We start from the raw sequence: 23,233 nt of genomic DNA, 5'->3' as shown, positions 1-23,233 counted from the left end.
CGGGGAGGCCCGCCCGCCGCCTCACGGTGGCCCCGCCTCACGCTCCCGCCTCACGCTCCCGCCTCACGCTCCCGCCCCGTGATGGCCCCGCCCCCGCTGCGCGCGCAGCCGGAGCGGCGCCGGGCGCAGAGGTAGCGGGGAGCGGGCCCGGCCTGAGCCCTGCCGTGCCTGCCCTCTGCCTTCCCTCTTCTTCCCCTGCGCTTTCCTTCCTCCTTCCCTCTCCTCTTCCTTTTCCTTTCCCTTTCCCATGGCTTCCCCCTTCTTTCCCGTGGATTCCGTTTCCCGTGGCTTTCCCTTTCTCATGGCTTTCCCTTTCTTTCCCATGACTTCCCCTTTCCTGCGGCTTTCCCCTTCTTTCCCTTCGCTTTCCCCTTTTCCCTTCGCTTTCCCCTTTTCCCTTCGCTTTCCCCTTTTCCCTTCGCTTTCGCCTTTCCCTTCGCTTTCCCCTTCTTTCCCTTCGCTTTCCCCTTCTTTCCCTTCGCTTTCCCCTTCTTTCCCTTCGCTTTCCCCTTCTTTCCCTTCGCTTTCCCCTTTTCCCTTTACTTTCCCCTTCTTTCCCTTCACTTTCCCCTTTTCCCTTTGCTTTCCCCTTTTCCCTTCGCTTTCCTTTTTTCCATGGCCTTCACTTTCCCTTCCCAGCAAAACCATTCCCTGCACTTTAAGGAGCCGAGGGAAGCTGGCTGAGGCCGTAGTGCAGGGAAAGAGCGTGGCTACAATGACCATCTTGTCTGTATTAATTAATTGTTAGGTTTCCTACAAACCAGCTACTTACAACAACCTCGATATGTGCCCACAAGGCTCTCTCCATGTGTCTTCTCAGGTGTGAGGGCAAGAGATGAAGTCGATCCACTGCCAAAGCTTTAGAACAGCAAGGTTGTGCAGTTGAGGCGTGTTTCTCTCAGCGTTAGCAGTCGGTAACACCAATGCCCAGGAATGGTGGTGGATTTCCACATTCAGGGTGGGACATGGTTGGTTTCCAGATGTCAGCTGGCAGGGTGAAGCAGGTTTATGCCTGGAGCGCGCTCGCAGGGCAGAGAGCGCCTGGGAACTGACAGCGGAATGATGAGCTGCTGCTCTTCCGTTTGTCTTCTTTCTAACCTCAGTCAAAGTTTCTACTGGCAGTGAAATACGGTTCTCTTTTTGGATACTTAATACAGTATTAAGTGAATGTTTGGGTAGGAAGATGCATTGCTTCTTTGTGTCCGTTCAGGTGTGAGACTGAAGAATAATGAATTAAAGGCACTGGCATCATGACAACTGTGAGACAGAGAAGGGCTGGAAAAGGCACAGAAGTGGATGAAGATCAGCCTTCGGAGGAGAAGAATGTGAAGCCTGATGGGAAAGTTCTGTCTGGTGGGTACTGAAAAGGATTGTAATATTCTGGCTTTTTAGTATGATTTTGATTCTATGATTCTATGAAATATTTTTCTTCCAAGATCATACAGGTAGAAAGCTGTGGGACGTACTCTCAGTAGCTGTTGGTGGAATTGTTGCGGTCTCTCTTGGACTTCTTACTTCTGTTTACGTTGCTACACTGCATGAAAATGACCTGTGGTTTTCCAATATTAAGGTAACAGTCATTTTCATTGTTTCCTGAGTGCTTTCATAGAGCATTAATAGAAATGTTAGTTGAAATGTCATTTATTTATGTATTTGTCTTGTAACTTGCTCAAAAACATAGAATATTTGGGTTTTTAAAATCCAGCTTAAAAAAAGCTGTCCTTCCCACCACTTTTTAAACACTTGATTACACACCTATAAGTACCGTTCCCCGATTCTTCTCTAAAAGCATTGCTACACAGCTCCTGTCTGAGTTGTACTTACGGTTCTTCCAAGCACTGATCAATATGTAGAATAGAATTTCAGCAATATACTGTATTTTGCTCTAAAATCATCTTTCTTTTACCCAAAACAATCAAAACCCAAACAAAAACTGGTTAAAATAAACAATATGTGAAATCCTGGCATTCAGTTCTTTAATTGTATTTCCACCTTGACCTTGTAACACGGTCTAGGCACAGTCTCTTACTATCCAATCCTCATTTTATATAACGTTATCCTAAATGCACAAACCTCAAAACATATTTCAGACATTCACCAATGTAAAACCAACATCTGCACTGTAGGAGGGTTTTCATTCCCAAGATCCAAGATCGACTAGTTTTTTTCCTAGAATCATTGCATGGGAAAATACCGCAGCGGTACTCATATCTAAATTTAACCAGAGAAAAGGAACAGGTGAGTCATTTCCCTGCTAGATGCCTAAAATTCACTCTGTCAGGTCTATGCATTACATTATTCAAAGAGGACATACATTTAATTGGAATACTTGCATTGCAGGATGTCTTTCTACCCATAAGTCTGTATGGCTTTATTGACATGGAATACGGGGAGAAGTAAAAACTGCTCTAGGACTGGAAGAGTATTGCGAGTGAATAAAGCAGATGTTATCTTAGCATGAGACAGATGTAAAACTCACTAGTGTTTGTCTCATAAAGTATAGCATTTGGTTGAATACAGCTGGTGCCAGGATTACAAATTAATCACGTTTTAATGCAATTTTGCTAATTAGATCCCCTCAGTGACTATTCTCCCCCTCTTAATAAATTCCAAATGTTAATATTCTTTTCTTTATGTTGTTTTTTTTTATTATAAGCATTTAAAATCAGCCGCTTTTTGGTATTAGAAAACTTCTGAGTGGTGATGAATTTGAAACTGGAGCTCGTTCAAAATCCAACATCCTCATTTTGCTAAGTGTGTGGCTTTTAGTACCGATGCCACTTTGTTCTGCTGATACTGCAGTGATTTGTGTGTGGTAGAGCAGCTGGAGAGTTTAATTGTGAACTTACATTGAATCAGATGCATGTTTATCTGTAGTTTTTTCTCAGACCAGAACTTACATTTGTTTACTTTGTGAACAGTTGACTTCAATAAAACTTGCGTTGTGAGACAGGATTCTGTATTGGGCAGCAGAGGAGGGAGAAGCATGATTTTTTTTTTTTATGTAGCTTTATGTCAGCTCTGAAATAGTATTGATTGTGTTCCAGCCAGAGATGGGAGTGTGTAAGGAAGCTGAAAGTCTTGGGATTCTATCCATTTCCCCAGTTAACAGTGTCATCGACACCTCAGCCATGTGTCCCTCACCCTAATTTCTCCTTGTATTTTAATTTGAACCAACTTTCATGGATTGCATGAACCCAAAGCCTCAAGCCACTGTAATGATGGATATTTCACTGGTGCAGCAAGAACTTGATTTGAAGGCAGCTTCATATGATTGTGAGAAGCAAATGGAAAGTGAACTTACTGTTGTACTTTCACTTGCAGGAAGTCGAAAGAGAAATTTCATTCAGAACAGAATGTGGACTTTATTATTCCTACTATAAACAGATGATTCAGGCTGCTTCCATCCAGCAAGGTATTGTAAACTGTACAGTAAGTTTGACTCGGTGTTGCCAGCTGCCTGTTTTTGATAGGTGTTTCAAATATAGTTCAGAACAAGGAATGCCATAACTGTGAAAGAGAGGAAAATACTCATGCTGGAGACAGATTTATTCTGTTTATAGGCCAGGGAGCCACTACATTACGAATGTAATGGATTTCACAATGATACGTTGCTTTCTGTGCCACACCTTCACTTTCTGATAAATGATGGAAAACTTCCATATCTGTTAAGGTTTCAGCCTTGCTGGGTTACTCGGTGTATTGCTTTCATTTTTATTCTTCTTTTGTTTAGTTTGAATAGTGATCTATTTGTGGAAAGGGGCACTTGTTTTTTGCTGTATGCCTGGGCCATAAGTGGCAAAACAGGCAGCCTCCAAGAAAATCGCATACAATGATGGGGTTTTCAGTGCCAGTCTCGTGTTTTCTAGATACATAACTGTTGCTCCCTAGCAATATTGCTTATGCTACACCTATACTACCACATTGTCAGTATTGACATCACCTGCGTTCAGAGCAGTTACAAGAGTGGTTCCCAAGGTCCAGGCTGTGCCACAGATTCTGTGCTAGGAATGTAAGTGTGAAAATAAATGTTTTATACGTTACCAGATATGTAGTACTTGAATTAGCACTCTGAGCTACATTTGAAGCAGGGAAGATGAAGACCTCGGGTCATGTTGATTCAGAGGTAATGGGACCTGAATCCTTGACTCCAAGTTTGCAGGTTTTGATGAGAGATCCTAAAATACCTTTGAAAAAGTTATTCACTGTTCAAATGAAGATGGAAGGGGAAAATGACAATCTCCTATTTCAATTTCTCTTTATCATTAAGGTTTACATGGTTTAGTATATGACAATAAAACTGAATCTGTGAGGACAATTAACATACTTGAAAGAATGAATGTTTACCAGGAGGTGTTTCTCAGCATTCTGTATAGGATTCTTCCAATTCAGGTAGGCATTTATTTATGGCTTTAGATTGTAAGTGCATTATGAAGATTGCGCAGTGAATCATAGCTCCCCTTTTTATTTATTTTCTAACTAGAAATACCCCTGATACCTTTTTAATTTGTAAAAGCAAAACCTAATTCATGTTAAGTAGAATCACCCCCATGAGTGTTTTATGTCAACATGGGTATTCTTGTGTTTTACAGCAATACCTAGAGCCCGTTTATTTTTATATCTACACTTTGTTTGGACTTCAGGCAGTTTATGTCATTGCTCTGTATGTAACAAGCTGGCTTCTTAGTGGAACGTGGCTTTCAGGGTTATTGGCAGCTTGCTGGTATGTTACAAACAGGTAAGTGAGATTAAACATTCCGTCTTTCTAAAATTGTACCTCATGTCAAAGGTAAGGCATGAAACCTTCAAATGCATGATTGATGGGATAAAAAATAGGAAACTGTAAGCCCTCTATGCTGATTAGCTGAAAAATGGAAAAAAAAATGTTTTAATAAAAAATAATTAAAAAATAAGCACAAATGAGCTGACACAGACTAGGATTTTAAAGTTACAAGAAGTTTGAGTAGAAAATTTTGGCTTAACTTGGTCTGTGAAAGTGGACTGCATCTTTAAGATGTGTCTGGATCTCCAGATGATGTACCCTGTCTGCTCCTGCCTAGGATCCCTTAGATGTTAAAGACTCCTTCAGGTCTCTCCTCGCTGCCCCCCACCCAGCCTCCAGGAATACCTTCAACAGCCTAAGATCATCTGAAGCTGAGCTTCTCTGCTACCTTATTCCTGTAGAGATCTCTAAGACTCAGAGAAGCAAGATGGTAATTGAGCTGGTTGGTGCCTGCCCTTTGAGGAACTTTGGCTGGCTTTTGTCACGTAGTTTTTGTGTTAGAACACTCAAAAAAAATGCTCATAAGTTGCTAACTGGGTTAGCAATATTCAAATCCAACACGTTGGGATCACAGTGAAAAAGCTGATACCTATTTGTTCTTAGACATGCCTTTTGCAAACCAAAAAATGAAGTAAAATTTCCCACGGAGTGAGAACTCTCCATGATGGCTTTTTGGAGTGGTTTTGTCTGGGGTTTGTTTGTTCATTTTTAAATTACCCAAGTTGTGCTCTCTAAGACTTAATTTGTAGTATAAGTTTTTAACGGTAACTGGAGCTAAAGTGCAACATTTGAGGTACAGAAACAATGGGTGACTTGCAGAACTTTCATAATGATGTTTTGTCAGAGCCAGGCGTGTTGAAGGAACCAGTGTGTAAGGCCTCAAATTTTATTGATTAGGAGTTCAGTTACCACATAGATGCCTGTCATTGCAACCTCTCTGTCACCAAGTGGTGTTTTACTTGTTTTCAATTTATGGAACTCTTGTTTGTTTTGTACAGAGTAGATACCACAAGAGTAGAATTCACCATTCCTTTAAGAGAGAACTGGGCATTACCATTCTTTGCTGTTCAGATAGCCGCCGTCACATACCTGTTCAGAACTCATCTACAGCCTGTCCAAGAAGTGAGTATTTCTAATAAATATAAAACAGTAAAATTACTATCAGAAACTGTCAATAAAACTTAGGATAAAATATTTAGTAAGCGTTTATATCAGTGGATATATACACATGAATCACTAACAATGCTGAAAGCATGAATCAGGTGACCTTTCTGTTAATTTAAATGTATTTGAAATATGAAGGAATGAAGATGCTCAGCAGAGAGAAAAAAAAAAGTAAGTTCTAAAGAGTAGAAGACAACAGTACTGTGTATTTAAAAAGATCTAAGAGACTAATACAAAGTAGGGAGGAGAAAAGCCGGTAAAGCACAAGGATTAAAGATTTTCTTTTGATTCCATTTCTTTTACAAATCGAGGAGGTTGTCCTGATCTGCAAGAATAAAAGCAATGTTGTAAAATGGATTGTTGGTTGTTTTTATTCAGTCTTTTGTGAGTTTTGTTCGAGTTTTTTTTTGTTTGTTTTTAATGAAGGAAATTATAAAGTTAAATAAAGCTTCTTTCCTTCCTTCCAGAAATTGACACTCATGGCTGTGTTCATAGCAACGTTTCTCTTTAGCGTGACTTGGCAATTCAATCAGTTCATGATGCTGATACAAGCGCTGGCATTGTTCATACTGGACTGCTTTGACATGCTTCCCACAGCAAAGGTAAGATTGTGTTTGCAAATAACCAAGCTTTTTTTTTTTTCCTTCTCTATCACAAAGTGAACAATTCTGAAGGTCTTTTCCTCACCAGGAGCCTGGATGCCCAAAGTGACACAGATCACTTATATCTTTAGTCATAAAGACATTACAGAGGCTACAAAAACACGCCTTTAGCTAAAGAAAATATGAAACATCTTCCAAATACTGAGTCATTAATATTTTCCTCGCTCTGCAATTGTTTAATCTGCTTTATTATAGTATCAGGTATAAAATAGGTATAAAATCTTAACCTAACTACTTCAGGACATAAATATAGAAAGGATATATAATAAAGGCTTTAAATGTAGTGATTTAGTGCAAGGTTATACAGTTTTTATAAAAATAATTGATGTTGAAATAAAGTATAAAACATATTCAGTGAAAAGCAGCTGTGAGTGTAAAGTTTTGTAGGCATAAAAATCTCATTGTTTTTACAGGTTACGTGGCTCTATATCATTCAGGTTTCTGGATTACTGCTCGTCTGTGTCCTACAGTTCTTCAATTCTATGATTCTTGGATCGTTACTTATAAGTTTTAATGCTTCGGTCTTGATAGCAAGAACAGTCCAGGTAGGTACTGGAATATTTTGATAGTGCTAAATAAAGAGTGTGGTATATAGGTAAATGAGTAATTTATATGCATTGCATATAGAAATTGCTAATACTAATTAGAGGATTTACTATAGTGAAAAGCAGCAAAAACACTGCATGATCAAGTAATGAATTCTATTACACTGACTGCAGCATAACCAAGCACATCAGACAGGACAATTCTGTGACTGTAACAACAGTTATGATTGTAGAAGCTGCGTTTTTTTCTGCTACTGGCATTGACAACAGCTTCTCAACAGCATATTACGAACCCACAGGGCCATTTCTGCTGTCTCTCACTCGTGACATTTTCAAATCAGGACTGGTTTTGATAGTTAGACAAGGTCTGCACCCCGTCCAGGTTCCTGGAAGTAGCCAAAGACCCATTCTCACATCTGAAGCTTTGAACTGGAAGATTGCTCTAAGTCCTATAGGATACCAGTTAGAACCTTTGCCACATTGAGGTGGAAGCCCTAAGGAGCAGACATTTCAAAAAGTGCTCGATGCTACTGAAAGTCGGGGAACGTCAGAACACGAGTGCTGCTGCACTGGGGCCAGCACTTGTGTAAATGCAATAGGGTCACCTCTGGCTGTTTGCCTGGTTCAAAACTCCACCGGGGCAATACGCTGGGGAGTTTTGATGATATCATCGCTCAGTTTTGTAGAAGAAACCTGTCTTTATTCTGGATGCTTGGTTATGCATATGATTTTGCTTACGTGAACCTAATACAAACTTGATCCTGATCAGGCCAGATAAGCCATTTTAAGTAGCTTGTATTGCTTTTGTTCCAGTTGCACACAAAGGTACTGAAATACTAATATTTTCTTCTTTCTAGAAAAACCTAAAAAAGGGTGGCTTGCTTAATAGACTTGGGAAACTTATCCTCCATGTAGTATTAGTCCTGTGCTTGACTTTTGTGATAAATAAATTTGTGAAGGTAAGGAAATAATTTTTAATATAGAAAGTTACAGAATGCATTACATTTAAAGCTATTTGTTAATCATCTGCAGTAATATTAAATAAAAATTGCAGTGAGATTTCACTGCATTTCCAAGACTGCTTTTTAGAAATGAAGGCTTGTTTTACTAATGTTTTTGGTATGTAAATTTTAAAACATATTCTTAAAGCATCATAAACAAATAATCAAATAAGTATTCGCAACTTGAAGCTCACCTGTAATTTTGTAAGAGTGGTTTATACTGCATTCTCTTACTGCTGAACATTCGCAGTTTTTCATTTAATTTACTTTTCAATGAATGCAGTTAAGAATGTAATAAAAATGTTGTACCCCATTGTTTTAGTTGCTCCACGTGCACCGAGATACCTGCAGACATTAGTGACATGTTTTGCTTTTGAGTTTTAGTGTCTGTGAGAGATCTATATCAACAGATTAAAATTTAGTACAAGGGGAAATTAAAAGTATCATAGTAAAACATGATAAGTCATTGAAATAAAAAGTACAGCTGAAACCAACTTGTCCTGGATGATCTTCATCTGTAAGTAACAAACTAACCCTAATAGATATTCTAAAAAGTAGGTAACTTGCCCATAATTACAAACCGAATGCTTACTTGATTGCAAAGCACTCTGTCATAGTTTCATTTAAATGAGTAGATAACTGTTTGCTGTGTGAAACTTATTTTTTGATACTTAAAATACAATTTCCTTTCTTTTTCCTCCTTCGTAGAAAATTCTTAATCTTGAGTCAGATGAACATATATTCAAATTTCTGAAAGCAAAGTTTGGATTTGGGGCAACAAGGTAAGATTTAGCTATAGTTTTTCTTTATGGTATGACTTGATTAAGTGAATCCTGCAGGTTGTTCTCATATAAAATCTTGGTGGTAAATCACATGTTTTTACATGTCATACATTTTCCTTTATAATCTGCATAACCGTGGTTTTATAATTGCTTGGGAAAGAAGAAAACTTTGGTCCTTTTTGACATCAAATTATGATTGTTCTTTTTTTCTTTAGAGATTTCGATGCTAACCTGTATCTTTGCGAAGAAGCTTTTGGTTTACTACCTTTAAATACTTTTTCAAGACTCTCAGATACATTACTTTTCTACATCTACGTGTTTGTTCTCATCCTTCTGACAGTAGCAGCTGTAATTGTTGCCTTTCGGAACCTCAGGTAAAATATGTTTTATGAATAGTTGACATTTTTATCAATTTTCTCCTCTTTGACAGGCTCAGGAACTGCCAGTTGGCACAGCAGCACGCAGTATTGCTTTCCAGAGGTACTAAGGAACAGTAGGATATAGATCAGGCAAAATAAGTCATTTCCTATTAAAGCTAAAAATGTAAAGGGTATGACAAGGCTAAACAAAGAAATGTTCTTCCCTGGATTCTTTAGTTCAAAACATTTCTGGAAAACAAGACATGAAAATAAATACCTGATGCTGCATCAAGTTGGTGCTATCAGGGTTAATCATATCATAGGTAAAATAGAAGATGGTGGACTAACAGCAGTAGTGTTGCTCTTTGGCCTCAGAAAGATTAAATGCTTTTCAAAGTACAGACAACTGTAGGAAATGTGTTACAGAATTTAATATAATACTTTTTATTTCTTCTATTTAATTTTAGTGGTTCAAATCAAGTCCAGTGCACAGAAAAAACGGAAGAATGCACAATAACGCTGAAGCCTGATGCTGCTTACAACTTAACTCACACAGTGCTTTTTGGATGTCTGGCGTTAAGCACAATGAGGTCTGTTTATTTTTTTTTTTTTAATGCTACTAATGTTTTTTTTAGGCAATTGAGTTCATTTTAATAAGGGTGTAAAATACACTGACCACAAACCGATAGGGTTGTGAACAGTGTCTCTCTCCCTGGTGTGTTTCTGCTTGTGTACTGAGACATCTCCCAAAATCCTGCCTAAAAGAATGTTTGGAAGTTCAGGTACAGAGGTGTTCTCAAGAGCACAAAACAGGGTGCAAAGTCAGTCTTTTACTCAGTTATTTCAGAGTCCTGAAAGTCCAAGAAAACTGTACTCATCAGCCTGGCTTGGCCACGCTCCAGATGATCAGCAAAAACTTATCTATGTTCTTTCAGAATGAAGTACCTCTGGACATCCCACATGTGTGTATTTGCCTCTTTTGGCCTGTGCAGTACGGAAGTATGGAAGCTCATCCTGAAGTGTATTCGTCTCCACACATCACAGAGGGTTAGCACTGTATTTGCAGCATTTCATGACATTTGTTTTTGCTCCATATTTAAACCAAATCAGGACTCAGAATTTTGAGACATCTGAAATGAATGTTGTTCGTTGTCCTTAGCTCTGGGTATCTCTGAAGCACCTCTGTATAAATTTAGTAAGTAAAATGTATTTCCTAGTGCTTTATATATTAAAAAATTCCATTTGAATACACTAGATGGCAATATAGACGTGGCTATGAAAAAGAACTACAATTTTACTAAAAGCATCTTAGTCACGATATTAAGGAATCATTAATAAGGTCTGAGGAGACCTTTGTAGTCTATTATACTGAATGATGCAGTTTTCCACTATGTAGATGTTATAAGGGTATATTAAGTATATAGGTATAAATCCATCTTTTGTGATGAGTCTGTAATAAGGGCTTTACTTGAAAACAAAACCAGAATGTGGTCTTAAAATTCAAACTCTGTAAATCCCACTACATGATAAATATGCCAGATAGCAATACTTTAAAAATTGTCGCTCCAAATAATGTGTCATCGGAATAACCTTTTTTTGTGATTTCTCCTAGATACGTCTGATTAAGTATTCTGTACCAATAATTACATTACTCTACATTTCATATAAGGTAAGAAATTTTTGTTTCTCGGTGTTTTGGTGGTTTTTTAGTTGCATGGAATTTTCCTTTTCTCATTCTTCAAAACAGGAGGTTTATGGGATTATTAACCTAATCCTGAATAAGCTAATGAAAGCCTCTTTGGAGGCACGCAGTTAATACAGTCCCAAATACATGACTTGAGCAATAATTTATTGAGATGCAGATGCAGCTACAATGCTAGCTGTCTCAGATTTTATGTACAGTATGTTTTGAGACCCAGAAGGCACCTATATTTCTGTTTACGCAGGTTTGCTTCATTATCATAGCACGAACATCTTTTTGATGTGGAATCATAGAATCATAGAATAGTTTAGGTTGGAAGGGACCTTAAAAATCATCTAGTTCCACCCCCGCTGCCATGCGCAGGGACATCCCACTACATCAGGCTGCCCAAGGCCCATCCAGCCTGGCCGTGAACACCTCCTCTTTCCATTCATACTTTAGTTGTGCTGCACATAACACAACACATGTGCTTAATGAGTACCAAATAGTATTTGTTTCACTTCACACTCTATAGATAGATTTCAGCTGTATCTGTGTCCATTGTGTTACTTCTCAGCAGAATAATACCCATCAATTTTTGTTTGCAAGTCAGTCATTCCTTAATAAATTGGTACTTAAAATTATTTCCTGAGCTTTAGCAAGTCTGCAGTTCCTGGTTTTGCTGAATAATCCTGATTTTTCTTTGCTAGTATACTATCCATGCACAGAGTTTCTCAAGCTGCATTTTTATCTTCATCATGGCCGAGTCCTTTTGCTCCTAACAAAAACATTTATTGCAGCACATAGGCAACAGACAGCAGGGATCTGAGCAGTCTCTGTCTGTACTGAAGAGCTCCCTGTATGTTCTGTGTTTATCCCTTAAACCTACAGCTGGTAAGCTTGACAGGCTGCAGAAGAAATGACAAAAGGAAATGCCATGTTTCTTTCTATTTGTAATATCTAATCCTTTTTCTCTAAGGAGCTTCTTAATTTTCATTCTTAGGCCAACAGTAACTATAAATAATGCAGTAATACTTGCTTTTCACTTAGACTCAGAGGCCAAAGAATTAGTGCTTATACCTTCTGAATTCAAACTAAATGTCCTTGTGTTTGAGAAGCACTGAAATCCCATAATCATCAGTGGCTGTTCAGCTCTTCCAGGTTCGTGTATTTTTGTACACTTTACTTTTTATTTACTTTGCCATTGTTACCTTTGGTATTTGGAGCTCCTGAAGTTCCTCAGTTTTCCCATGTCTTGATTCATTAAAGGTAGCGTTACCTGAAAATTCTGCTACCTTGACATTCTCTTTTTAAATTCAGTAGTAGTAAACCCCTCTACGAAAAGTTTCCCCAAGAGACTGTACTGCTTGTGCTCACTCCGAGGTTGCAGTAGGATGACCCTGGGACTTGAAGATCCAATATGGATTAGATAATGCCATATAACAGTCCCAGCGTTCAGTAGGCAGCACAGTGCCACTCGTGTCTCCCTAGGCTGCCGGGCAGCTTTGCAGCATGGTCTAAAAGCAAAGAAGAGCCTGTTTCCTTCTGTCTGCAGCCTGAAAGGCTCCAGGCTCTCAGTCTTTAGCCACCCAGGGCAGCTGAGCGAGGGAGAGAAGAAATTTTGATTCATTATGAGACTCTACAGTCTCGTTTCACAACTGTGTGATTTATTTACTAATTTCTTGAGAGGTCTTCTGGAGGGCAAGAGTGTCTGTCACAGTGGTGCTGTACTGCCCAGAACTGCACAGCTGTGGTGCTGCCATAACTATCTTCTCGGTGTTTCTCCATCTACCAGCCAGGATTACTCTAACAAACGCATCAAGTAAACAGAGAGGCTAATAAGTATCTGAACTGGCCCAATTAATTATGTCTCCTGATCCCCAGCCCTCCTACATAATTACTATTTTAGTGAAAGAATGCATGTTTTTCCTAAGCAGCTCAGCAGCATCACATTCAAATTCTTCCTGCACTCTTGGATGAATATTACCTAAATTGGATGATTTATGGCATTTTAGGTTATCAGGCGGGTTTTCTTATGCTTCCACTTTGTGAGCCAGCAATCCTTGTTGTCTAAAGAATGGGTCTGGAACAGGTTTCACCATAATATCCTCTCTAGTAAAGGCTGATGCAAAGCAATCACTTTGTCATTAACATTGTCATTTAATGGCTCCCTTTCGGCCTTGAATATTCACTAGCTTAAACAAGAAACCCTTAAATAAATCTTTGTTCTGTTAGGGTTTTGGTGGAGGGTTAAGCATCTCAGAATCAGTTTCAGTCCTTATTCCTCTCCTTCAAGACTGATTTATGTATTCTTTGCCTTCAGTAGATTTTGAAATGCTTTTCCCCAGGAGTCTATTGGATGTCGCCATTCAGTCACACTTTTCTTTTTCACTTTCAGTGGGTCTCTTTGAATTCAAACTTCTAAAATGCCGTTAACGGCATCCACAGCACATCTGATGGTTTTAACTTTTGATACAGATTTTCTATGTTGTTCTTATTTAGTTGTAAGTTGCCATTCCAAATTTAATGTTAATTCCTGGGGCCTTTCCTTCTCCTGTGAGTGTAGGCACTATTCACTGGCTTGGCTCTTACCTGTTGAACTGTTCTGTGATGCCTCTTTCTCTTGTTCCTTTTCTTAAAGTTTGGTCTGTCGAGAAGTAACTTAAACCATTAACATTCATCCTGTAGTGCAGGGATCTGAAGTGGTTCGGTTGTAAAGTAGATACAATGCGCAACGTCCAAATTTGGTGGCAGCTTTGTATTTCCCATCAATATTAAGTACAAAATGATCTTAACTAACAAGAGTTCTGGAAACCTCCAGTACCTGCGCATCTAAGAAGAGCCGTTCTTCTCAGGGTCACCACTACAAGTAATTCTGTTCCTTCTGGTCACCTGGCAGGGGCTGCAGGTCTCAGACTCTCTGAGTGTCCATTCTGCCGTGACAGTGACCTGTCCTTCAAAGGAAGGGCAGACACACTTATGTCTTGCAATTCATCCACAAGCTGGAGAACATCAGTTACCAGCTAAAAGGATGTGATCTGTTTCAACATCCAGAACTTGTTTAGTTCATTCTGTCGTCATTTTGTTTTATTGTTTTCATTACAGTTCTGGCCAGGAATAATGGATGAACTGTCAGAGCTGAGAGAATTCTATGACCCAGACACCGTGGAGCTGATGAACTGGATTAAGTAAGAGGATTTTTTTCTCTACTTAAGTTAAATGCTATTTGTGTAGATCTAATGTTCTTAGTTATAGCGTTCTCCTTATTTGTCACAGCTCATCAGTGAACTCTGGTGACCCACAGAGAGAGTTAAAGATATATAGGCTAGCAAGTGGGATAGAATATTAATGGCTCGAAAGAGCTTGTGTGCAAAGTCTGCTCTGGTTCAGTATCCTGCTGCCGTGAGGGCTGTTCTGCAGGGAACCACTTGGCTCCGTTTGCTCCCATAAGTACACAGAGTTTTCCCAGCTGAAAGCGGTCCGTATGGAGGTGTCAGGCTTATTCCATCACACTGTAGCTAACTCGTTACATTGATCTTTACAGTGAAGTAATTTTATTTTTATTCCTCCCTAACCCAGTGTCTTTCTTGTTTCAACCTTATCATTTAAAAAAGTTTGGCTGTACAGTTGTAGGGCTGGAAAATCTGTATTCCATGCTGTTTCTTGAACTTTATAATAATCTAAATTGTTTATGCTTATTAGAATTGATCTCAACGTGTGCTCTAAACTGTAAATAAAATATTTGTAATTGAACTTGAAGTTGCCACAGCAAAGCATAGGTGCAAAGTGTCTGTCAAGAGTGTCGTGGTTTAACCCCAAGTGGCAACTAAGCACCACGCAGCCGCTCTCTCATTCCCCCGGGTGGGATAGGGGAGAGAATCAGAAGGGTAAATGTGAGAGAAGTAGTAGGTTGAGATAAAGACAGTTTAATAAGTAACGCAAAAGCCACACGCGCAAGCAAAGCAAAACAAGGAATTCATTCACTGCTTCACATTGGCAGGCAGGTGTTCAGCCATCCCCAGGAAAGCAGGACTCCATCGCATGTAACAGTCAGTTGGGAAGAGAAAACACCGTAATTCCAAGTGACCTTCCTCTTCTGTGAAGAAAATTAACTCTATCCCAGCCAAAACCAGCAGAAGGAGTACGAGTTGATCACTTCAACCCCACTTCATCACTCCTGCACTCTCACAGAGCATAGGAAGGCATCTTTTAGGTGGAATACTATAGGTAGAAGGTCCTGAGAAAAAGGGCGAGGTAGGATGCTCTCTGGAGGACTTAATTTAAGGCTGTGTTCCCTATGTAACATACAGGAACCACTAACAACTTGCAGGTTAAGTCCTGAACAGAGAGATTCCTGGGACTTGTATTTATTTAGAATACTGACAAAGATTTTTTTAAAAAATTAGTTCTGTGTTCTGGAGGAAAACATTCTGAAAGCAAATCTGATCTACATTATCACTGAGTTATTTGAAGTGTTTCCTTGGAGCCCTGCATTCTGTTATCATACTCAGTGAAGTTCAGGGAAACCAGTCACCCTGCCTGTTCTACCTGTATCAACATATTTACACTTAGTGATGTTGTATTGCTTTAACCCGTAAACTAGAAGGAGTAATTTAGAAGTAAAATATACTACGAGCCTTCACTGAGTTATTTTGAAGGTAGGCTATGATTTTTTCCATCATTTAGAATCTTTTCGGTGGTATTGACATGTTTTTGTGACTGATGTTTACCAGCCAGTTCCATTTAGCCCTCCTGTTTGGTAAATATCTGATAGTTCAGGTCTCCTGTGTACAATATACAGAGTTATATATAGATTTATACATAAAATATGCATGTGGAGTTATTCCCAGCCACAAACTGGATTTGACTGGCTCCAGTGAGGATAATTTTTCATTGGTTCTCAGTGTTGAGAATGCTGAACTGGTGCTTGTCCTCATCTCATTTCAAGTCATGACAGACAATTAGAGAGGGAAATTTTCTGCTTAGAATTTACTGTGTTTAGAAATATTATTCATGTAAAGAAGAGTTCATTATCTATGCTTTAAACATGAGTCAACAAAATTTATGGTAAGTTTCTCGAAGTGGGACAGATTTGCTTAAGTTTTCTTGTGTAAGAGGAATATTTTACTGTACTAATGCTTGATAGTTCTGCTGTAGTTAATGATGTGTCAGGGCTGGTGCCGGGAACTAATCATTCATTATTAAAACTCAGTATGAGAAGCTCTAATTTGTCACGTATAGCAGTGAACTAGGAATAATTCATCTGTCTTGCAATCTCTCCACAACAAGAAAACCCTTCCATCTGCTTGGATCTCAGTGCGTATTAACTTGTCCAAACATACGATGTGAATAACAGCCAGCGATTAGCCTGTCCACTGTCAAGTGTCTGCGGATCTATTTTTCACTCTTCCCCTTACTAAAATTATCATAGCATCTTCAGGAGGATAGACTGGGTTATATTTTTACAAGAAAGTTACTGCATACTATTGGGCCGAATCTATATTTTTTACATAATAATCCTTTATATCCCAGTCTCTCGCTTTTTCCTACTCATCGCCCCATTTTCTTAGCTTCAAAAAAATAAGAAGTCAGGAAGGTGCTGCCAGGGCCCCAGGGATCGCTCGCAGCTGTGTTGCCAAATGGGAGAGAGATTAAAATTCTTAGTTCTGGTCTTTATTCCTAAGACAACAAGAACAACTCTCATTTGTGAGATAGGGAGGAAAATCAGTAGAATGAGCAGATCAATAGTGCGAGCTTCCCTACACTCTAAACTGCTGTTAAGTGTTTAAGAAGCCTTTAGAGGGGAAACCTGTCTAGAATTGTGGAATATTTCACAAGCAGTTACTAAAAATCATAGGAAAGCTGCTTAGAAATCTCAGACATCACCCAAAAAAGTCGAAAAGGTGACCGAGATTGTGCTTAGTTTACCCACTAGTTCAGCTGTAATTAACTTGTTGAAAGCTTAGAGCTTCAAAAGTAAATGAGATTATTTGTTCAAAATGCCATCAGGGCTGCTCGGCGTGACATTTAAATTACATAATGTAAATCAGTTTGACCTGCAAGTCCTTGTCATTATTTAGTGACATTTCGTACAGAATAAATTGTTTGCAGGTTGGGCAGCGTGGTTTGGCAGAACGCTATAAAAAACAAATTATCCTTTCATTTTATACATCATTTCTTCAGGCATTCGTAAAACCAGCTGTGTTTTTCTCTGACTGAGCAGTGTCGCTCAGTGTGCTGAGGCGCATTCGCTGCCGTGGGTACAGACTGCGGCAGGCAGTGTCCAACTCGGCCGCGAATTATTAATTCATTTGCTAAGTGTAATCTGTCAAAAGGTGATAGTAAAACTTAATTCCTGTCTCTCAACATTTTCAAGCCGATGATAGAGCTTAAGGAAGACTGAAAATAGAGCTATGGTTTCAAAAGGCTCCCTAGAGCGCACCCAAAGCCTCACAGTTTGAGTGCTGTCGGTGCTGTGCGTGCGTGTGTGGGATATCAGGCAACTGTTCATGTTCCTGCCTGATTCCATTCTCCATGATCTAACGTGTGCCTCTCTGCTGGTCCAGTCTCAATAGGAATTCTTGTGGTTCCATGCCAACTAAGGACCAGAAAACACACGTACCCAGACCATTTTTAAGTAGCCTAATGAGAGCAGCCTCTGCTGCGCAGCAGTTGTACTTTATCCTTTTGCTCTGCCCCTTCTGTGGTGTCTGTATGTGTGGTTTGGGTTAGAAACCTGGTCTTTGCAACTGGGGTGACTTTTCTCATCATTTTCTCCCTGAATAGAAGAGAAAATATTTTTTCAGTCTTTTTTCCTTCTGATCTGTAACAAGCAAAAATGCCCCTGCAGAGCCTTCTTCAGACTTTATCACCATTTGTTTAGGTCAAACACTCCAAACACAGCGGTGTTTGCTGGGAGCATGCAGCTGTTAGCAGGAGTCAAACTGTGCACGGGACGGACCCTAACGAATCACCCCCATTATGAGGATAAGAACCTGAGAGAGAGAACGAAACAGGTAAGAGTGTTCTGATGGTTCAAGCTAATTCTTACCTGTAGCAGTGGCTCCATTCTAGATGACACGCGCAGTCTCTGGTTGCCTGTCGCAGACATCATGCACTTTACTCATTGACCTGTCTTATTTTCAGATACAGTTCCATAATTTAATAACTTCTGTGAAACTCCTAGTACTTTGGGCGTCTGCTGACTTGCCTCTGGCAGGTGATTTATGTCCGACTAACTGTACTGAGGTGCTCGAGCCCGTTCTGAGTGAGCTGGTGCAGGTGCTGCTGGCATTTCCAGATCCTGCTGCCCAGCTCCCTTCAGTTCCCAGACCAGCTCGTACCATTTTATGTAGAAGCTACCTCAAGAAACTCCACGCAAAGCTGGGGAGGTTATTTTAAACTGTCCGCTCCTATAATTTAGACATTCTGAAGTTTTAGAGGCCTCTATCAAGGCCTCTCTGCAGGCAGCAGCACCGTCCAGTGTGCTCATAGTCAGGAGGAGTGCAATTGTGCATCACAGCAGCCACAGCACAGAACTGCTAAGTGGCTCTTGAATAAAATAGTTTTATATTTTTATTTTAAAATATTTAATTCAAATCCCATGGATTATTGATCTCATTTCTCTGGTTCAAGGTAAAGGAATAATGATGGAGCAAACCAAGAAATAGTAGTAATGTGGTGTATCTTACAGCGTCGTTTTCTTCCTCTACAGATCTATCAGATCTACGCCAAGCGATCTCCTGAAGATGTTTACAGAATCCTGCGATCCTTTGGCACCGACTACGTGATCCTGGAAGACAGCATTTGTTACGAAAGGAGACACAGTCGAGGCTGTCGGTTACGGGACTTACTTGACAGAGCTAATGGCCATGTAAGTCGTGTTTACAACATTGATAACAACAGTACGTTTTGCTTAGCTGCTTTTTGAAATACAATTACAATTGGAAGAGGCTTGGGTTATTCCCGCTTAATCGGGAGTGGGGGAGTAAAAACCTAATGGAGCCTTTAGACGTTCTCAAAATCACCAAACTGAACACTGTTTGCTTTTAGTGGTATTTGATAATAAAAAAAAAAGGAGGAATTCAGCCTGGAATAAGTAATTGCTTCGTGATGAGGTCCAGGCTAGCGGCACACAGATTGCATTCTCTTTTGGAGTGTAAACCCCTTCATAGCTTCGCTTCCCTCAGCACCAGCGGGCGGCTGTCTCGCTCCATTGTGTCGGGGGAGTTCTCAGCGTCTCTGGGGCTAATGTGGAACCATGGCAGAGCACGTAACCTGAGCAGATACATCCCTCTGGCAGTCGGCTTTCTCCATAACAGAGAGAGTGATGCTCTAAACCTCACTGCTGTCCTCGTGTTTTCTCCCTCCCGCTGGTTTCACACAGTCACTGTTAACACACCTGCCCAGCCTGACCCTCTGAACATGCTGGCAAGGTTGTTTTTAGCTTCTTGTTGGCTCTAACTATGAATTGGCTAATGGTGTTTCGTAAATCTGTTCCATTTCGTTACAGATCATGGATGGTTTGGGAGAGAATGAACCCGAATTGAGACCTTCGCTGTATCCTCGCTTCTGTGAGGAGATTAAAAAAAACCTGCCTTCTTATACCGTGCACTTCACTAGGGTGTTTCAGAACAAAACATTCCACGTTTACAAACTTGCCAAGCATAAATAACATTTCCTACCACAGCTTCAAGTTCAGTGTTTTAATGCTAGGACCCACAGTAGAAAATGCAGAAGTCTACAAACACATTACATTTGTGAGACATTTTGCATTGCTGGTTTCTTGTTTAATTCCTGCGATTCTTATTTTTTTTTAGACAGTTTAGTTTTGGTAACATTCCTGATCTTGCCAAAATTTTTATAGATTCATAAATAAAGGCTAGCAGAGCCCATTTTGGTTATAAAGTCTGACCCGAATACCTAGGGTAGAACTGTTCTGCAGTTTTAACCAATTGAAAGACACAGAGCGTGGAGCCAGCGTGAGCGCTGGAATTAGCCTGGCGAGTCTCTCCCAGCAGGGGGGATCTTTACTATGAAACGGGAGGAGCTGGATGCCAGCAGGGCACGCTGCTCCTCTACTGAGTGTGCATCATCTTTGTGAACCCTTAAAATGCTCACAAAAATTTGGTTTTCTCTCAATCCGATCCTCTTTGGCAGATCCTCGTGCTCTTTCAGTGCCTCTTTTTTTAATCCTTCAGGAATGTGTGCAGATAGGAGTTTCCGACCTTGTGAGTGCGAGTGCGGAATCAGCGATTGTGTTCAGAGTTCCTTTAGTCCTTGTCTGGCATTTGCGGTGAAACAGAAGCGCGCTGGTTCATAACATTAACCACTTAGAGACGAGTGTTACGTATTTCTAATGAGAATAAGGGTTGGGGCATGCTTGGTAAACGTTGCATGTTTGTATACTCATAAAATGCTCAGAACAAACAAAAATACAAATTTCTCAGCTTGGATTCTCACAGCACTATTTTCTGTATTTGCTTTATGAACTACAGGGGATCCTTTTTCCCCCCCAGGTGAATTTCAGGAAGAAGCAAGATTGAACACCGACAACCTTACAAAAGATAAATTCCTCTCTGCCATCTGCAGGAAACTTGGGTCTTTAAAGTCTCTTCAGGTATCAGAGCTTTGTTTTGTGGTGTTTCAGACGCAAAGCTCTGTGTTTTAGCACAAAATCATTGTTTCCTTGATTTTATCTGATAATAGACTACAGTTATTTTAAATTGACTTGGAATTAAGTGAAGCCAGGCCTCGATCCTGAGAATTTTGTGCTTTGTTTGTACCCTGTGTCTTTTTACCAGCTGGAACTTTGTGAATTGTATTGACTTTGTAGATGTTGTGTAGGAAACACATGACTTTTGCTGTGTTTTAGCACTGCTTTGGTTTTATATTGAAATTAGAGATTAAATCTGATTGAAAGTGTAACAGCACTCTCCCACTTCAATTATTTATCCACGGGAATCATTCGTTTCTTGTGGAAAACAGAACTGGAATGATCAGGTGCCTGTAGGCAGGTGCTGAATTAATGTTTGAACGCCTCTAAGAGCGTGTGTGGCCTGTGCAAAGAACGCCGTCAACGCTGTTACAATAATTACCACTGCAATTAATTTCTAATGACGGGAAATTCACAGTTAATTTAATCAAGATGTGTAACGAGATTCACTTTCACAACAGAGGTGTGTCCCAGCTCCAGATGATTTAAGTGTTTTCCCTTCTCTGTTGCAGGAAGGTGAGTTACTGCAGGGACGGCAGTGGTTCTGTCACATGCTCAAACACCTTTATATTTGATCAGTCCTCATTAAACAATGTCCCTCGCCTCTCTGCGAGCACAGAGCAGTGTGGGCCTTAATCAGATGGTGCTTAAATCAAACAGTGGCAACCACGGGATTGTTAAAGCCAGCAGCTGAAACTCCGGAGTCATTTCTTGCCTGGATCCCTAATGAGGTTGGAGACCACTGCAGTTTAACAGAACGCAATAATAAAATGCTCTAATGAGTATTAGGAGTTTAATTAGGCCAATAATGATGCACGCCCGTTCCTGCTGAAGCTGTGGGTCAGTGAGTTCCGCGCGGAGTGCCTTACGGTAATTAGAAATGAGCACACTGAGGGCAAAGCTGGGCCCAGGCCTGGTGTGTTTCACGGTGTGGCTGGGGCTGTCGTGTGGTACCTTGGCCGTGAGGCTCTCCAAGAGCCGGGGCCACCCTGACTCGCAGGGTTCACTCTGAGGCAGCTCAGACAGAGGAGGCTGGGCAGGCACAGAAACATTTGTAAGTCTTTTTTTTTTTTTTTTTTTTCAAACCCACAGGCTCTGATGTTGTCAAAGGAGAAACTGAACCTTTTTGTAGATGCAAATTTTTAGGTTTTGTCTTGGGAAAGAATAACCACCCCTCTAGTCAGGCAGCAACTCTCCCCAAAGCCGCGGGGCGGCAGAGTCGGGTGTCACACATGGGGCCCTTTGGAGGTTGTTGGCTCTTGCAGGTCCCAGGTTGTGGAGTCTGGGTTGCTGTCGTGCTTCTAAACTGTCACAGAGGTTCCTGTAGTGGCAGTTTTAACGCTAAAGGGACGGGCATCATTCAGCGACTGCAGTTGCGCCATTCGGACCGATCTCCTTGAAAAACAAAATTCCAAGGAACACGACCACTTCCCTGCTCAGAGAGAAGCGACATGCACATCACCACAGCCCTCAGGGTGAGGGAGCCGCTGCTGCCACCCAGAATCGCAGGGAGCAGCAGTGCTGGGGGGCTGGGGATTGCAGCCCTGTGCCCAGAGCCTGAGCCTTGGAGCAGGTGGGTGCTGGTTTAGTTGCCTGATCTTTACTTTCTGTGTTTCCTGTGGCCTGTATTCACTGCATTTGTACACATCACCGTACCTTTTCTTGACGCTCCTCATTCCCAGGGGCTGCTATGGCACCACTGTTCCCTCCTGTTAGGTGTGCTCGGTCCCCAGGAACAACTCTCGTGGCAGGGCGTTTGCTGAAGCCTCACAAATCGCTGGTGCTGGGAATGGCATCACGGTGACTTGGTGTGTACGTGACCTGCTGGCCTCAACAACCTTTAAGCTCCTCTTTGTCAGTGGAACTGGGGTATGAATTACAGTTTTTTAGATCACAGAGACAAAATGTTATCAAGTAGCCAGAATGTTTTTAGGGAGAAAAGCCTTTGGGATCCATAAATACACACTCAGTCATTGTTTCAGTTTTGCTGGTGAGATCTAACACAGTTATTTTACATCTTGTTGTAAAGAGATGTAATGACTACTGGATATTAAATAAACTGTGTAATTTGAAGGACATTTTGTTGGTTGGTCTTTTGTTGGGAGGGATCAGAAAGGGGCAGTTAGGGAGTCAGCTTTGTTTCAGTCCATAAGGAGTGTGTTTCAGCTGGAGATCCTGCCTTCTGTCCAGCTGGTTGCAGTCCCTGTATCACTGACATTTCACTCTGTGTTTTAACAGCTTGCTGGGCTTCCTTTCTCCATGACAAGGTGGAGGCGGATCAGCAGCCACAAGCTCTCCTGGGCAGCACCTCGCAGACTGCAGTGTTCACAAGGTGAGGAGCCTGCAGCAACGACTCCATTTCAACCACTGGCAGCTGCTTTGACTAGCAGAGCTCTGCTTGTGTCCACATGTGGCTCAAGCATCAGTGTTCACACGCGCTGAAATGAAACGTGCATGACTCAGGAGAGAAGAATTGTGTGGATCCAGTGCTGTCGTTGAATTCAGGTGTCCTGATGCAGGTGAGCTTTGGGAGGTCACGGA

The 23,233-nt window shown here is 40.7% G+C and overlaps 1 protein-coding gene across 5 annotated transcripts; it reads left to right on the top strand.

Annotated features, from left to right (window-relative positions):
• Positions 1-98: 98 nt before the first annotated feature.
• Positions 99-21,599, top strand: DPY19L3 (dpy-19 like C-mannosyltransferase 3). Of its 5 annotated transcripts, none has more exons than XM_069868130.1 (19): positions 99-131; positions 1,211-1,353; positions 1,437-1,570; positions 3,325-3,415; positions 4,271-4,392; positions 4,593-4,738; positions 5,782-5,905; positions 6,415-6,549; positions 7,023-7,154; positions 8,012-8,113; positions 8,864-8,937; positions 9,153-9,311; positions 9,764-9,886; positions 10,232-10,343; positions 10,909-10,965; positions 14,083-14,165; positions 17,861-17,993; positions 18,692-18,850; positions 19,490-21,599. In XM_069868130.1, exons 2-19 carry the CDS (start codon positions 1,251-1,253, stop codon positions 19,649-19,651), a joined length of 2,151 nt encoding a protein of 716 aa, XP_069724231.1. In that variant the 5' UTR covers positions 99-131; positions 1,211-1,250; the 3' UTR covers positions 19,652-21,599. The 5 variants fall into 5 exon arrangements, 4 of the variants coding, with proteins under 4 accessions (XP_069724231.1, XP_069724232.1, XP_069724234.1 ...); XM_069868131.1 differs by lacking the exon at positions 99-131 and adding an exon at positions 853-873; XR_011338440.1 differs by lacking the exons at positions 99-131; positions 18,692-18,850; positions 19,490-21,599 and adding exons at positions 11,778-11,871; positions 12,034-12,138 and having other exon boundaries at positions 1,120-1,353; positions 17,861-17,896.
• The last annotated feature ends 1,634 nt before the right edge of the window (positions 21,600-23,233 follow it).

This window comes from Phaenicophaeus curvirostris, chromosome 14 (assembly GCF_032191515.1).
Source record: "Phaenicophaeus curvirostris isolate KB17595 chromosome 14, BPBGC_Pcur_1.0, whole genome shotgun sequence".
NCBI classification, from domain to species: domain Eukaryota; kingdom Metazoa; phylum Chordata; class Aves; order Cuculiformes; family Cuculidae; genus Phaenicophaeus; species Phaenicophaeus curvirostris.
The sequence above is the reverse complement of the archived record's forward strand: the minus strand, read 5'-3'. Positions and strand labels throughout refer to the sequence as shown.